Source organism: Lynx rufus, unplaced genomic scaffold (genome assembly GCF_022079265.1).
Source record: "Lynx rufus isolate CCGP_SWC_20201006 ecotype Redwood Valley unplaced genomic scaffold, mLynRuf1.p SCAF_3, whole genome shotgun sequence".
Taxonomy (NCBI): Eukaryota; Metazoa; Chordata; class Mammalia; order Carnivora; family Felidae; genus Lynx; species Lynx rufus.
Genome location: NW_025814845.1, coordinates 28513780 through 28529366, shown reverse-complemented (window position 1 = coordinate 28529366; position 15587 = coordinate 28513780). Strand labels below are relative to the sequence as shown.

The 15587-nt window shown below is 42.1% G+C and overlaps 1 protein-coding gene across 4 annotated transcripts in view; it reads right to left on the bottom strand.

Annotated features, from left to right (window-relative positions):
- TBC1D1 (TBC1 domain family member 1) overlaps positions 1-14865 on the bottom strand; it is a 216136-nt gene extending 201271 nt beyond the window's left edge. For all 4 annotated transcript variants that reach the window (XM_047090943.1, XM_047090944.1, XM_047090945.1 and 1 more), the window contains exon 1: positions 14358-14865. In XM_047090943.1, coding sequence (XP_046946899.1) covers positions 14358-14774 — 417 coding nt within the window. In that variant the 5' untranslated portion in view covers positions 14775-14865. The remainder of the gene's footprint in view (positions 1-14357) is intronic.
- Between the last annotated feature and the right edge of the window lie 722 nt (positions 14866-15587).

The following is a 15587-nucleotide window of genomic DNA, read 5'->3' as shown; positions in this document are numbered from 1 at the left end:
GCTATTGTGAAGAATCCTGCAATGAACACAGAAGTGCAGACAGCTCTTTGAGATCCTGTTTTTATTTTATATATATATGTGTGTGTGTGTGTGTGTGTGTGTGTGTGTGTGTATATATATATATACACATATACATACATATACGTATATATACATACATACACACATATGTACATATACACATATATATACATATACATACACACATACATGTGTATGTATATGTATATATATGTATATATATATCCAGAAGTAGAATAGCTGGATCCCAGGTAATTCTATTTTTAATTTTTTGGTGAACCTCCATATGTTTTCTATAGTGGCCGTGCCAGTTTACATTCCCACTAATAATGTTCAAGGAACCCCTTTTCGCCACATCCTTGCCAACACTAGTTATCTCTTGTCTTTTTGATGATCGCCGTGCTAACAGGTGTGAGGTGACATCTTTAGGATTGTGTTTTGATTTGTACTTCCCTGTACATTGAGTACTTTTTCATGTTGTTGGCCTTTTGTATGACTTCTTTAGAAAATCGTCTATTCAGTTCCTCTACCCATTTTTTTAATCAAATTGGTTTTTTGCTCTTGAGTTGTAGGAGTTCATTATATTTTCTAGATATTAACCCCTCATCAGATATGTGATTTGCAAATACTTTCTCCCTGTCCACAGGTTTCCATTTTGTTGTTAGTGGTTTCCTTTGCTGTGCAGAAGCTTTTTAGTTTGATGCGATCCCAACTGCTTATTTTTGCTTTTGTTGCTCCAAAATCTTGTTTGTTTCTTATGCTAAGCAGATTAGACATCTCTGAGTCACTTGCAGCCCATCCTGTCTATGTTTTCTTTTTATAATGACAATGGCTCATCAAAGCTAACCAAAGATGATGCTGTCACCCAAGAGCGGCTGTGCCACAGTTATGAAACCAACCCTTCCTTTTTCCTTGCTGATACAACTGTGCAATCACTCAAAAGATGTATTTTAACTGCCATGAAAAGTGTCTAAGGTATATCTACATTTATAGTTGTATCTGTGTGTGTATTCATTTCTATTATATATATATATATATATATATATACGTATATATGTAGAGAGACAAAGAGCACAGACTTAAAAAAGAAATGGTCAAAATGAATACATAAATTAATTCCACACAGAAAAATTTTTTATGTAATAAAAAATAATATCAATAAGAATATATGCCAATCTGTTCATATTAGTTTCTCTCTAGGAGGTAGGATTAAGGGGGATCTTTAAATTTTAACACTTTTGTCTTAATTTTTTTTTTTTTTTACATTTCACATTATTGCCTCTATAATCGGAAAAACTATTTATTCTGGAAAACAAAGACTTCTACAAAAAAATGGGCTCAAGTCACTGCTAAAAGGATTTACCTTACACACAAGAAAAAGTTCCTCAGTAATAGACTGCTCAATATTCATGAAATCTTTCCCACAATAGTGACCAATAAATGCCAAGAAAATTTTGAGTTCATAAAAAGCAAGGATGAGAACTACACAGATTTCAAAGAGCTGAGAGCCAATGAATACCATTTTATGAACAAAGACTGGGAGGAAAGAAGCTCAGGAGGGCTGGGGAGAGAGGGACAGTATCTGAGAACAAAATCCTGACTGAACAAAGAGAAATCTGTCCTCATGAGAGAGGAAAGGCGAAACAGGAAAATAAACAAATATGGCTGCACATGGGGTTTCCAGAGGAGATTGGGTTAAAAAATCAAAAACAGAAAGGAGAATCACATCCCCAAGAATGACCACAAAAAGATAACATTCACTCACTCCCCCATTCATTCACTCACTCACTTCATTCATTCATGAAGTTCCCATTATGTGCCAGGCACTGTTCTGGGTGCCCAGGTCTGGCAATGAACAAGATAGGCAGAGGCCCTGTCCTGTTCTCTTAGGAGTTTAGGCAGGTGAGGAGATGGTAAACAAGGAAGCCTATCAACAAACAAGATAATTTCAGATGCTAATAAGTATTATGAAGACATAAAAAGCAGATGAAGTCACAGTGATTAGTGTGGGGGTACTTTTAACGGGGTGGCCAGAGGATAAGGTTTAAACCAACTCCATCATGGTCTAGGGAACTAGCAGAATCTTCCAGGCAGAGGCAACAATAAATGCAGTGACCCTGAGTGAAGAATTGGGCTGTCATGTTTTAGGAATACGAACACCAGGGTGGCTGGGCTCCAGACAGCACTGGAAAGAATGTGAGGAACAAGGCCCACATGGTACGCCCCAGCAAGGACACGGGATTCAAGTTTATACATAGGGGAAAGTTACAAGAGAGGTTTTAGGCAGGGAAGTGCCATGAATTCATAGGTTTTCTAAAAGTGCTTCCAGGTTCTCTCTGGATGACTGGCTGGTGGAGAAAGTAGCAAGGACAGAAACAGGGAGAACAGTTAGGAAGTACTACACCAGTCCAGATGAGAGATGATGGGGCCTGGAGCTCAGGGGTTAGCAATGGAATCAGAGAAGCGGCAGATTTGGGACAGGTCCTGAATAATTCAAAAGAGAATGTGAAGAAAATGGAAAAAGACAACTAGATTTTGGCTGGAGCGACTGTCATTGCCACATTCAAGCGGCAGAAGGCTGAGGAAGCAACAGGTTGGTAGGGAGGAAAGTTCTTTTTTAACTAGGTTGAGTTTGAGATGCCTATGAAACAGCCACGTAGACAAGTCAAGTTGGCAGCTGGTTAGACAAGTCTGTAAGTCATCAGCGAGTTGGAAGCAATAGGTTCACTTTTGGGAGTCGGCACCAAACAGGTGATATTTAACACTATGAGACTGGATGAGCTCATCCAGAAAGAGGACCGAAAAGAGAAATGTAGAAGACTGAGACTTAGGGAACATAAAACTCAGAATTGAGGGGTGCCTGGCTGGCTCAACCAGTAGAGCATGTGGTTCTTGATCTTGGGGTTGTGAGTTCAAGCCCCATATTGGATGTAGAGATTTCTTAAAGATAAAGTATTAAAACAAAACAAAACTCAGAATTGAGAAGCAGAGGAAGAACAAACACAGGGGTCTGGGTGGAAACCACTATTGAAGTGAAAGGGAAACAGAAGGGTATAGTTCTCCAAAAGCCAAGAGAAGAGAGTGTTTCAAGATAGAAGAAATGCTATCTTGCCAACTATGCCAAAAGCTACCGAGAAATTGGATGACAGAAGCAGTGACGGGATCACCAGATCTCAGAAGCTGGAGGTGGCTGGTGACTTGATATGAGCCTTTTAGCAGAATGATCAGGACAGAAGGCCAATTGGTAAGAGGAGAAAATGGGTGAGTGAAAGTGAAGGCACCACCACGACAGCTCTTAACAAACAGAGCAGAAGGCGCGCCTGGGTGGCTCAGTTGGTTGGGCATCTGACGCTTGACTTTGGCTCAGGTCATGATCTCACGGTTCATGAGTTCGAGCCCCGTGTCAGGTTGTGTGCTGACAGCACAGAGCCTGCTTGGGATTCTCTCCCCCTCTCTCACTCAAAATAAATAAATAAACTTAAAAAAAAAAAAAACTGGAGCAGAAAATTGGGCCAGTAACTGCAGGAAGTTGGATTGGGATATGGGGTCAGTGCAGGGTTTGTTTTTAAGATGGGAGAGAGGAGGATATATATTTTTAGAAGTCTAAGCACAACCAGATCAAAATTTTACTTCTATGTTACTCTTCTTATCATTCCTTAGGAACCAGGCAGGTCAGCATCAATAGGACAGCAAATCAGAATGTGACTTTCTTGTCCAGGAGAGACCAATAAACTATTAAATTAAACTATTAATTTTTCCAGGGCCACCTGGGTCACTCAGACGGTTAAGCGTCCAACTTCAGCGTGGGTCATGATCTCGCAGTCTATGAGTTTGAGCCCTGCGTCAGGTTCTGGGCTGACAGCTCGGAGCCTGGAGCCTGCTTCAGAGTCTGTGTCTCCCTCGCTCTCTGACCCTCCCCCACTCTCACTCTGTCTCTCTCTCAAAAATAAATAAACATAAAAAAAATTTTAAACTATTCATTTTTCCAGAGGGGGAAAATGATCGAAGACATCAACTTGGTTCCACCAGAACAAGTCCCTTCACATCATACTTACGGATCAAGACACTTCTCATTTATTTGTGTGAATAACCCCTCTGCCCAGTGTGGGACTCAAACTCAGGACCTGAGATTAAGAGCTGCAAGCTTCGCCGACCAAGCCAGCCAGGCTCCCTGGGTCAAGACATCCTTTGAGCTTTCCCGCTCACTACAGCAATAGCCTCCTCACTGATCGGCTTCATCTCTCATTCCTCCACCCTTCCTCCTCTCCAAAATCTAAACACAAGCCCAGTCACCTCACTCTCCCTGATCAATGCCTCTAAATAGCAACCTTCTCAAGAAGAATATCCAACCCCCTCAGCATGGTGTACAAAGCCCCATAAAATCTGTCCCCAGCCTTTCCTCCCAGTCTCATCTCAGACCCTGCAACTTGCAAAACTCTAATCACAGCAGCCCCAGCCACAGCAGGTGCCTCCACATTCCCTTGTCCTGCTGTGGCTTGGCACACCCCGTATCCTCTACCTAGAACGTCCATTCGATCTGTACCCAACTCATTCACCTGGAAAACTCCTAATGGGTCTTTAAAACCCATTCAAATGTCCCATGGAAAATACATTCACTCGGAGTCCTTCCAGAAGCCAGAGCTATGACAAACAGACACTACAGGGAACAACTTCACTGCAATGTAAAATAGATTTAGGAGCCAGTCAGTTGTCTGAAAGGAAAGGTGAACACTGTCAGGACTACATTCCTCGTAAACAGGAGGTGTAGAAACCGGAGGAGGAGCAAGAACCAGACTTGCAGGTGAAATCTCCTTGGGACAAAATCCATCCACATCCATTGCTCAATACAGACCCTTTAATAATTAGTTGCCTATCGGGACGCCTGGGTGGCTCAGTTGGTTAAGCATCCAATGTTGGCTCAGGTAATGATCTCACCGTCCATGGGTTCGAGCCCCATGTCGGGCTCTGTGCCGACAGCTCGGAGCCTAGAGCCTGTTTCCAATTCTGTGTCTCCCTCTCTCTGACCCTCTGCGCTCATACTCTATCTGCCTGTCTGTCTCTCTCTCTCTCAAAAATAAACATTAAAAATAATTAAACATAATTAGTTGCCTATCATTACTAGGAAGGGCCAAAGATCCGTCTCTTTACAAATGTCTACTGTTCCTACTTCTGCCCTCCAGAGCAATTTATAATTTGTCTATTGCTTTTTGGATATATATGTCAGCTTTTCAAATAACTGCAGGCACTTCCACTAGACCTCCTCCTGATCTCCCCCCAGGTTGTCTTCTATAACTTACAGATGTTGCGAACTCCTGGAAGTGCAGCAATCAGAACAGAAAAACATCCTTATACCTCTTGAGGGGGCAATCTTATCTTACTTGATTTTGTACCAGAGCACCCAGCCAAGTACAGGACATGTTGGGAGCCTTCCAGCGCATGGATTAATGTTCCATCTGCAACATTTCAAATACCTACATCACTCGACCACAAGAAATCATGGCTTCTGACACACTGCCCGGAACTAAAGCAACTAAGAGTGTTTCTGCAGGACTGGGTTGTCAAGAAGTCACATTTAAAGTGCTCGGTCAGACACAGGGTCCCACCTCAGTGATGGCACCACTCGAGGCCGCCTCTTCTCTCACGTGTCCTGTGTTAGCTCCTCCCCAAAGCCCCACCTGCCATCTGGCCTCTTCTGAGGCTCTCGGAGCCAGGCCAGCTCTACACGTGGCCTGCTCTGGTTGTTGGTTCAGGCTCACAGGCAACAATTAGTGGAGCAGATGCGTGAGTATTCAGAGGCAGGAAAAGTATTAAAAAAAAAAAGAAGAAGAAGAAGAAGAAAGAAAGACAAAGTAGAAAGAAGAGATTTATCTCTTCCAGTATGTCCCATACTCATGGCTCACAGGGCTCTTGTTCATTGCAATACACATCTAGAGTTAAAAATAGATACAGTTTTTCCAAGGGACACACGCACCCCCATGTTTATAGCCGTACTATCAACAATAGCCAAAGAAGGGAAAGAGCCCAACTGTCCATTGATAGATGAATGGATAAAGAAGATGTGGGATATATATACAATGGAGTATTACTCGGCAATCAAAAAGAATGAAGTCTTGCCATTTGCAACTACGTGGATGGAACTGGAGGGTATTATGCGAAGTGAAGTTGGTCAGTCAGAGAAAGACAAAAATCATATGACTTCACTCATATGAGGACTTTATGAGCAAAACAGATGAACATAAGGGAAGGGAAGCAAAAATAATATAAAAACAGGGAGGGGGACAAAACAGAAGAGACTCATAAATATGGAGAACAAACTGAGGGTGGCTGGAGGGGTTGTGGGAGGGGAGATGAGCTAAATGGGTAAGGGGCATTAAGGAATCTACTCTTGAAATCATTGTTGCACTGGATGCTAATTTGGATGTAAATTTTAAAAAATAAAAAATTAAAAAAAAACTATGATAAGATACCACCTCAAAAAAAAATAGATACAGTTTTGAATATGATTTTTTTTTCAGAAGAACTTTGAGCAAAATTATATCATTAAAAAAAGAAGGCAGCAAAGAAAAGGGGGAAACTCTGGAGTCACTCTGTGATGAATGTTCAGATTATTTCTGGAAATACTCCTAGGTAGCTGGCCTAGTCCAGTGCTGACTAGCAGAAAGGGTACAAGCTACATATGTAATTTTAATGTTATTTATTTATGTTGAGAGAGTGTGCATGAGAGAGAGAGAGAGAGAGAGAGAGAGAGAGAGAGAATCCCAAGCAGGCTCCACACTGTCCGCACAGAGCCCGATCCGGGGCTCAATCTCACGAACTGTGAGATCATGACTTGAGCCCAAACCAAGAGTCAGATGCTGAACTGACTGGGCCTTCCTGGTGCCTCATATGTAATTATAAATTTTCTAGTAGGCATATGAAAGAAAGTAAAATGAACAGGTGAAATTAATTCTAGTATAATGTTTTGTTTAACCGATGTATTCAAAATATCATTTCAACATGTAATCAATATGGAGAATTATTGAGATATTTCAAGTCCTTTTTTTCAAAGAAAGTCTTTGAAATCCACTATGTTCTGACACTTACAGCACATCTCAATTCAGACTAGCCACACTGCAAGTGCTCAAAAGCCACATATGGCTACTGATTACGGCACTGGACAGGAAAGGTCTAGGCTATAAATAAATCCTTTTAAGACACCAGTCAACTTTAGGTTCAAGATACTTGTAAACTCTATTCTTAGGAACAGGTTTATATTAAAAAGTAATTATCAAACTCAAAGCACATGGCGAAAATGCAAAGCTATCTAAAGTGATATGCATTGAAAAACAAACAGTTTTTAAAAAATTAAGCATCCATCACAAGGTGGATGCTTCTGAAGCCCTCAGACTCATTTTTCAAAGTCAAAAATAAATTATGTAATCAATCCCGTGTCATGAACCCAACCCCTCCAACAAATACTTTGGAGTTCATGCAGTCCGGGACACTCTTTTTATAGACGAAAAAGAATCCTTGCCAACCTTTGCACCCAGCAACTGACTTCTGTCTAGCGTGACGGACGGTCAAGTGTTGATTAGCTGACGGATACACTGTTCCAGGCAACCACGCACTGAGTCATAGCTGCCGAGTGGGACCCCAAATGAAACCTTACATAATAAACCAGAAGAGGATTAAAGACGCCCGGCAGGAATTTAACATAGATTAAACAGTCCTCCAAAATCTGCACAACAAAACCTGCTCAGAACCATCCCCTGAGGAGCAAAAAAGACTAATGTCTGAAATTTAGAAATTCTGAAAATCAAATACAGGAAGGGCAACAGATAGGAATATCTTGAAAGGAATCCTGTGTTGAATCATCACCCTCAGGAACAAAACGCTCCAGCTCAGTGTCATAATTTCCATCGTCACTCTAGCAAAGAAAGAAAGTCATGAGCTGGCAAATCCAATAGCCATGCTGGAGACGCGATGGAAGCCGGACTCGACTGAAAATCCTGAAGTCACTGAGGCCGATTTTAAACGATTAACGTGAAACTCCAAGCAGATGGGGAATTACGAAGACAAATCAGTAATGGACAAAATGCAACCAAAACAAAGCTACAGTCAAAAGTCAAATTCCGACAAAGTATTAGACTAAATCATAAAACTCAGCCAAAGCAACTCTGGCCCTTTATATAGGGGACTGAAGTCTCAGTCCTGCTAATCACAGGAAAGAAAATGCAGACCGCCTCTTCACTGAACATGTAACATAAGCTAATCCAGACAGGCTGGGTGAGGTGGCTCTGAAACCCACGGGTTAGTGAGAGAGCCAACATCCTCACAGGGCATCATGGAAGAATACACTGGTTCTTCGCTGGAAATTTTAAAAGGAAATATGTATTGCTCTTAAGTCTGCAAATAGTTAAGTATTCTTAATATTAGTGGTAAGGGAGTCCCATGGGGTTCAGTCTCTGGTATGTGTCACAGTCAAGAAATGCAGTTTAGGGGTACCCGGATGGCTCAGTTGGTTAAGTGTCTGACTCCGGCTCAGGGTCATGAACTCACAGTTTGTGGGTTCAAGCCCCGTGTCGGGCTCTGGGCTGACAGCCTGGAGCCTGGAGCCTGCTTCAGATTCTGGGTCTCCCTCTCTCTCTCTGCCCCTCCCCTGCTTGTGCTCTGTCTCTCAAAAAAAATAGACATGCAGTTTAGATGCCAAAAATCATAGGAAAGGAAACCCATTCTCTCAAAGGACACTGACCTCCTCTCAAATACATCTTCCTCAGCAATATTTAATAAAGTCTTCTTCTTTTTTTTTAAGTGTATTTATTTTTGAGGGAGCAAGGGGCAGAGAGAGAGGGAGACCGAGGATCCCAAGCAGGCACCATGCTAAGTGCAGAGCCTGAAGCAGGGCTCAATCTCACAACTGTGAGATCATGACCTGAGTCGAAATCAAGAGTAGGATGCTTAACCCCAAAAAAGTCCTCTTCTACAAGCAAACTTCTTTCTAGAAGTCTACTTTTTCTACACTTCTACTTCTATAAGTTCATGCAATTACTCTACCCCCAACCCCATGCTCCCTTCCCACACTTTCCCCCTCCTCCTCACCCATAGAGTTTTAGCACTTTATTACGGGAGATCAACTTGGCCTGTCTCGCAGTAAGAAATAACACTTCCTCTTTGGAAGAGTGAGGAATAAGGCTAGCAAGATTCTGGCAGATTCTCTGAGGCAGGGTAGAGAAGGGGAAGTCCATGAGCACTCCCGCATTAATGATATGTGTCCCGTCACAATTATGAAACACCCATGCTGGGCCCAGACAGGACACAGCATCCAGAAGATCAGAATCTGAGGAGAGTCAAGAACAGTGTTTGAAAAGTCAGGAAATATTCTAATAGAGGAGGAAAATCAGTCAGAAAAACAAACAAACAAACAAAAAACCAGTGGGCACTCAGCAAAACTGCTCTCATGTACCCAATCACTCACTTACTGTGGGTCCCACACCAGCTGTCCTCTCCCTTCACCTGCACACCAACCTACACTTCTCCATTTATTACCATCTCCATAGTCCCCACCATTCCCCTCTCAAAATCCATTCTTTCTTCCTATTGACATAAAACAGCAACAGACCATTCAGAAGCCCCAGTACTTACACTACCTGTAACTCAGTGATGGAAAGTCTCTTTCAAGGAAGCAGAGTTTTTTCAGCCCATAAATAATGAAAAGGATAGAAATAAAAATATTCTAATGAATGATCTCAAGTAAAACTCAAGTGAGTGGTGAATTTGATGTTCTTCTGAGTACAGATTTTCATAGAAGAGAAAGCTGAAGAACTGGAAGAAAGAATCTCGAGACAATTTTCCTAGACTATGTTTTTTCAAGGGCTGAGACTGGACAGAATTCTTGATTTCTTTGTGATGTGGAGGGGGAAAGACCTAGCGAGGGTCATCCATTGCAACCACCTGTTTTCCAGAATGGATGTTTTCATTTCCTACCATGGGCCCAATCTCAAAACTATACTTCAACCCAGAACCTATGCCACGGTGTTCACATGTGTTCTGAGGGATGTTATGAAGAAAATGTAATCTATGGCCCAATAAATTTGGTGATTTAATGGACTCATGTACAACTCGAGAGTGAAATAGAAAAGACAGCTTTCCTAAAAGCCTGGTTCTCAGAGTATGGTCTATATAACTCAGTGAACCAATGTCTTCCAAATAATCAATGCGTGATGTTACACAATCATACATTCTTAAAACATTCATTAAAGTACAGGACAGACCAATGGATTTTAAAATAACAAAGTACAAAACTGCTCTGATACAGTTTCAGATATCATATTGCATCTAACCTGTAAGAAATTACCACTTGTCAAGTTTTGGTATAGTAGTAAAACACATGGGGGCGCCTGGGTGGCTCAGTCAGTTTAGTGTCGTCTTCCGTTCAGGTCATGATCTCATGGTTTGTGGGTTCGATCCCCGCGTCAGGCTCTGTGCTGACAGCTCAGAGCCTGCAGCCTGCTTCAGATTGTGTTTCCCTCTCTCTCTGTCCCTCCTTCGCTCACACTCTCTCTTTCTCTCTCCCCCCAAAATAATAGAACATTAAAAACATATATATCCACAATTTTCTAAGAAGGGTATAAAATGTTTTTCCATTTTCCTACCACATATCTGCATGAGGACAAATTTTCTTTATATACTCAACCAAAACAACATATCACAACAGAATGAATGGAGAAGCAGCTGAGAATCCAGTAGTTTGTCTATTAATCCACACAAAAAAGATTTGGGGGGAAAAAAAAGAAGTAAAACTATGTCACTCTTATCATTAAATATTTTTGGAAACCATATAGTTTTCACAAAAATAGTATTTTTTTTAAGTTTATTTATTTTGAGAGACAGAGGGATAGAGAGAGCAGAGGAGGGGCAGAAAAAGAGAGAGAATCCCAAGCAGGCTCTGTACTATTAGCACTGAGCCCGATGTGGGGCCTGAACCCACAAAGCCACAAGATCATGACCTAAACCAAAACCAAGAGCCGGATGCTTAACCGACTGAGCCACCCAGGTACCCCACAAAATTGTTATTTATGCTAACACATAAGGGGCTTATTACTTTTTACGAAATTAGTTCCTTTATCATTTCTCAGTTTTAATTTCTAACACAGTAGTTATTAATAGAAACCACATTCATCCTCTTTGGGATCTTCAACAATTTTTTAAGACTGAAACGGGGTCCTCGTATCAAAAAGTTGGACATGCTACCCTAACGCATTTTGATCGCAGAAGCATTTCTCTGTGGAACATGTTGATTATATTCTAATATATATTCATTCTAATATGTATTCATATATATTCATCTTGTGTTCTAAAAATGTTTCCTTTATATGCCTCTTCTCCCTAGACACACTTCAGCAAGCTAATTTATATGCTCTCAAAGGGTTTTCTCTCAAATAGTAGTTTTGTGCTTATGACCCTGGCAGTAAATGCACATATCTCTCCCCTGGCAGGCACAACCGAAAGTGATCTCGTCTGTTTAGAAGAGGCCTTGATCTCAAGAATTATTTCACCGAGCAAATGTTACCAAAAATCACGAGAAACGATGACATAGGTTAACGTGATCCTACAGCAGATAATCCTCTACTATGAGATTCAGTGCCAGAGGTGTCCCAAGAACATAAAAGCTATCAGGCCAGATGGAGAATCAGGGCTAATCTCGCTTGCCATTCAGTTTCCCACAAAAGCGGATCACTGATTGAGGTACCTCTGGTACAAATTACCCTTTCACAAAAGGAACAGGGTGACAGCAGTCTATTACTCTGAGTACTGGCAATCTGTGTTTGGAAAAATGGGAATGCAAGCCAAAAATAACTCAAGAACTAATTCATATTTCTACCATGGCTTTTCAGAACACGGAGTCAGGCCAGTTGTCTACTTTCAGCAAGACTGGAAGCTCCAATTACGGAATTTAGTTCTAAATCTCTTCTTCCCATCAGGTACCTGAATGACTGGCCAGAAGCCTGTTCTCAGATGGCTGTAAAAAAATTTGGGAAAGAGTCAAAAGTGTGAAGTGCTGAACAACTCCTCCATGAGAAAACTCTCCCCAAGGAAATTCAGTCCTTATATAGAACTGGCCTGGGGTACAGGCTGTTCAGTCCTTCAATTTACATTTTGGAGTCTGCCCAAATAATAGGAACCATTAAGTTTATTTATCCCATTTTTAAAGTATCTAGTTTATAAAAATGTTGCTCATGGATGACCAGGATCTTGGGAACTGAAGACACTCATCTCGGTCTCCTTTTTCCCGTTACCTAAGACTTGAAGTGAAATGAGCATATAATCTGCTTCTGGTAAAACTTTCTTCAATGAAAATTTTTTATGGCCATAGGGCTAAGGTCCTCTTCTAGCTCATTTGGTCCCCCCAGCAACTCGATGAGATAGACACAATAATTATCCCCATTTTACAGATGAGAAAACAGGCTTGGTGTTGCCTATGGTCACCCAATTTATAAGTGGCAGATGGGACTGGAATTTGGTCCCCTCTGAACCTCTGTACTGGAATGCCATCCTGTCTACCTGAAATGCATGGACAATAACATTAAATGATTTATTAACAAGGAGATATCCAATTCTGTGGGTAAAATAGCGGATTTAAGCTGCAAATTAGCCTTTATTGACAAAGACCTTCATTACATGCCGGCGTGTTAGGTTCCGTGCTGTCGCCCACCATGACCCGTGCACCGGCCACGTGGTATTTACCAATCGCTCCTTCTGCCTTCCTTCCAAACTGGACTAATACCCTCTTGCATGGTCCCTGGAGCAGCACTCACCGAACGAATGAGTGAAAGAACCAAGGTGTGAACAAACAAAAGTGAATCTCTACAAATCTACTTAGTCACCAAGAATATTAATTTCTAAAGGAAGTTTCTACACTCTGGAGGGTGTGCAGAAACTGCTCCCCCCCCCCCAAAATGCAAGACAAACAAAAGAAACCACACACAAAACAGAACAAAACAAAACCAAACCCAGTAGGGTGCAGGGAGAAAAACATTAGCATTTCTATTTCTATTTCCTGACATTTAGCACATGACTGACACCGGCCTCCTCATTCGGTGTGCGTGGCAGACAGCCACACAGGGATGCAAGGCCTGCCATGGACACTCCCCAGCTCACGGGGTTAGTCAGCACTGGGGCCCTCACCTGTTTGCTTTCCATAGGCTATACCCAAGTGCAGCTCATATGGGCCCAACTGAGAAAGCGGCCGTAGGGATTAGATTTTCAATTTTACCTAAACTAACCCTCACGAAAAGGACAAGTGACTTTAAGTGAGTCCTGCACAGGGCCGCAAGACGTAACGACAGCACAAGCTCCAATACACAGGAAGGTTACAGACCTGATGATATTGTTACCATTTCTCATAGGACATTTTTCTCAGCCACGTTGTGAGATATAACAATAACCAGTTGACCAGTTGCCATAAAGTTGGCAAACACACACACACAAAACCCGAAAGTAGCAAAACTTGGATTCATATCCACTATTCCTGTCAATGGTCTTTGCCTAAGTGAACGTGATACCTTGGGAAATTGGCTAATATATCCTTACACAGCTTCTTTTTTTTTTTAATTAACTTATTTATTTCTGAGAGTGCGAGAGAGAGAGCGAGAGAGAGCGCTCGGGGGAGGGGCAGAGAGAGGGGGGAGAGAGAGAATCCTCAGCAGGCTCTGTGCTGTCAGTGCGGAGCCTGACGCAGCGCTCAAACTCACGAACCATGAGATCATGACCTGAGCCGAAATCAAGAGTCAGACACCTAACCGATGAGTTACCCAGGTGCCCCTACAGCTTCTAAATAAATATATTTTTATTAATAGGGTCAACGATGTGGAGCTCACTGATCTAGAATTTGCTACTCAAACTGCAATCTGCAAAGAAGCAGCATCAGCATCACCTGGCAGCTTGTTAGAAATGCAGTCTTACGGTCGGTCCATCCCAGACCTCCTGGACCTAACTTTGCATTTTAACAAGGTCCCAGGCGATTCATGTGCACATTTCTGTTTGAGAAGCACTGCTTTAGAGCACATACCTTAAATGATCTGAAGCCTAACATTTCAGCTCTTATTTATAAGTTGAGACCGAGTTCTCTGTTGAATTTTTGAACTCGTAAATTTATAATTCTTGATATCTGTTATCAAATGTTCTTTAAAACCGCAAAGAAATGATCCCCACAAACGAAAAACCCGGTGAAATAATCTATGTATAACCACCGCGTTATCGTGTTTATCCCAGTCTATGTAAAGTAAGTGTCATGACCCCCAAACAATGAAAACCCATCTTGCGACCCCTTCATCGTTTTCACCCCCACTTCCACTTACTTTTGTTTGATCGTCGGCCTTGAACACGTAGCAGATACTCTGCTGGCTGCCTGCATTGTCCTTAATCAGACAAGCAAAGTAACTTGGATCGTGGCTGTTGTGGATCAGTTTGTGAACATGCTGGGGCTTACACTCGAAGATGCTGGAACAGATCAGTGGATCCCACTGTTGACTTCTGCCCGGCTCGGGTTCACATCTCAATCCGGAGGGTGAAACACAAAGCCGGACCTGCTTGGTACCAGGCTCCTTTTTGGAGGACTGCCCGCTGAGCCTTCGCACCTCAGCCACGACCCACGGCAGCATCGGCATGGTGGTCAGAGCGTGCACAGGCAAGGAGCCGACCAGCTGCAGGCCGAAGTCCACTGAGGCCTCGTTAGGAAACAGATGTCTCCTCGCCGTGAATGTTATTGGTTCCATTTTGGGAAAGGTCTGGAAGCTCAGCAAAACGTTGCCACTGTTTTCTACTTTAGAACGAGCAATCTACTTTATGTGCTTCTGAGGCAGAATCCTGCGGGAGAAAAATAGAGGCATTAGAATTTAATGAAATCACAGCAACAGCTACTTTCAGAGAGTTATTATTTCAGAAGAACTTAAAAGCCCGAAACCCAAACGCAGGCAGAAACGGATATTAGTACGAACAATCTGCTTTGCCTAGAAAGAGGTGCCCTGAAATTGTGCTTCATATACAATCTGAGAAGGCCATAACTGTCACACTCAATACGGGTTACAAAGAGCCCACCGGGAAACTCCTGTGAAACGAAAGCCTCATAGAGCCAGCAGAAGCAAGCAGGACAGAAAGCAATACAGTCCTGCTCAGATACTTTTAAACCCTGTTCTATCAACATATATTTCAAGGAATTTTTTTAAAGTAATCTCTATGCCCAATGTGGGGCTTGAACTCAAGCCCCCGAGATCAAGAGTCACATGCTCTATGGACTGAGCCAGCCAGGTGTCCCTAAAAGGAATTTTTTAAAGATAATCAAATTCAGTAGTGGTGATTCTACCCCCCCAAAAAAGTAATCTTGAGAGAAAAAATATCAGCTAACCATTATCATAGTCTACTGAACCAGACCAGTTTTCAACAACTGACCTTTTCAATTATGATACCGCTTAAGTTTTAAAGGGCTCTCCCTGACATAGTCCAGAGGTTCTGAACAAGAATTCAAATTCCATTAACATGTAATTGGTGCCAGTTATGCTCCAAATATCGCCATAAATCTTGTTTCATTT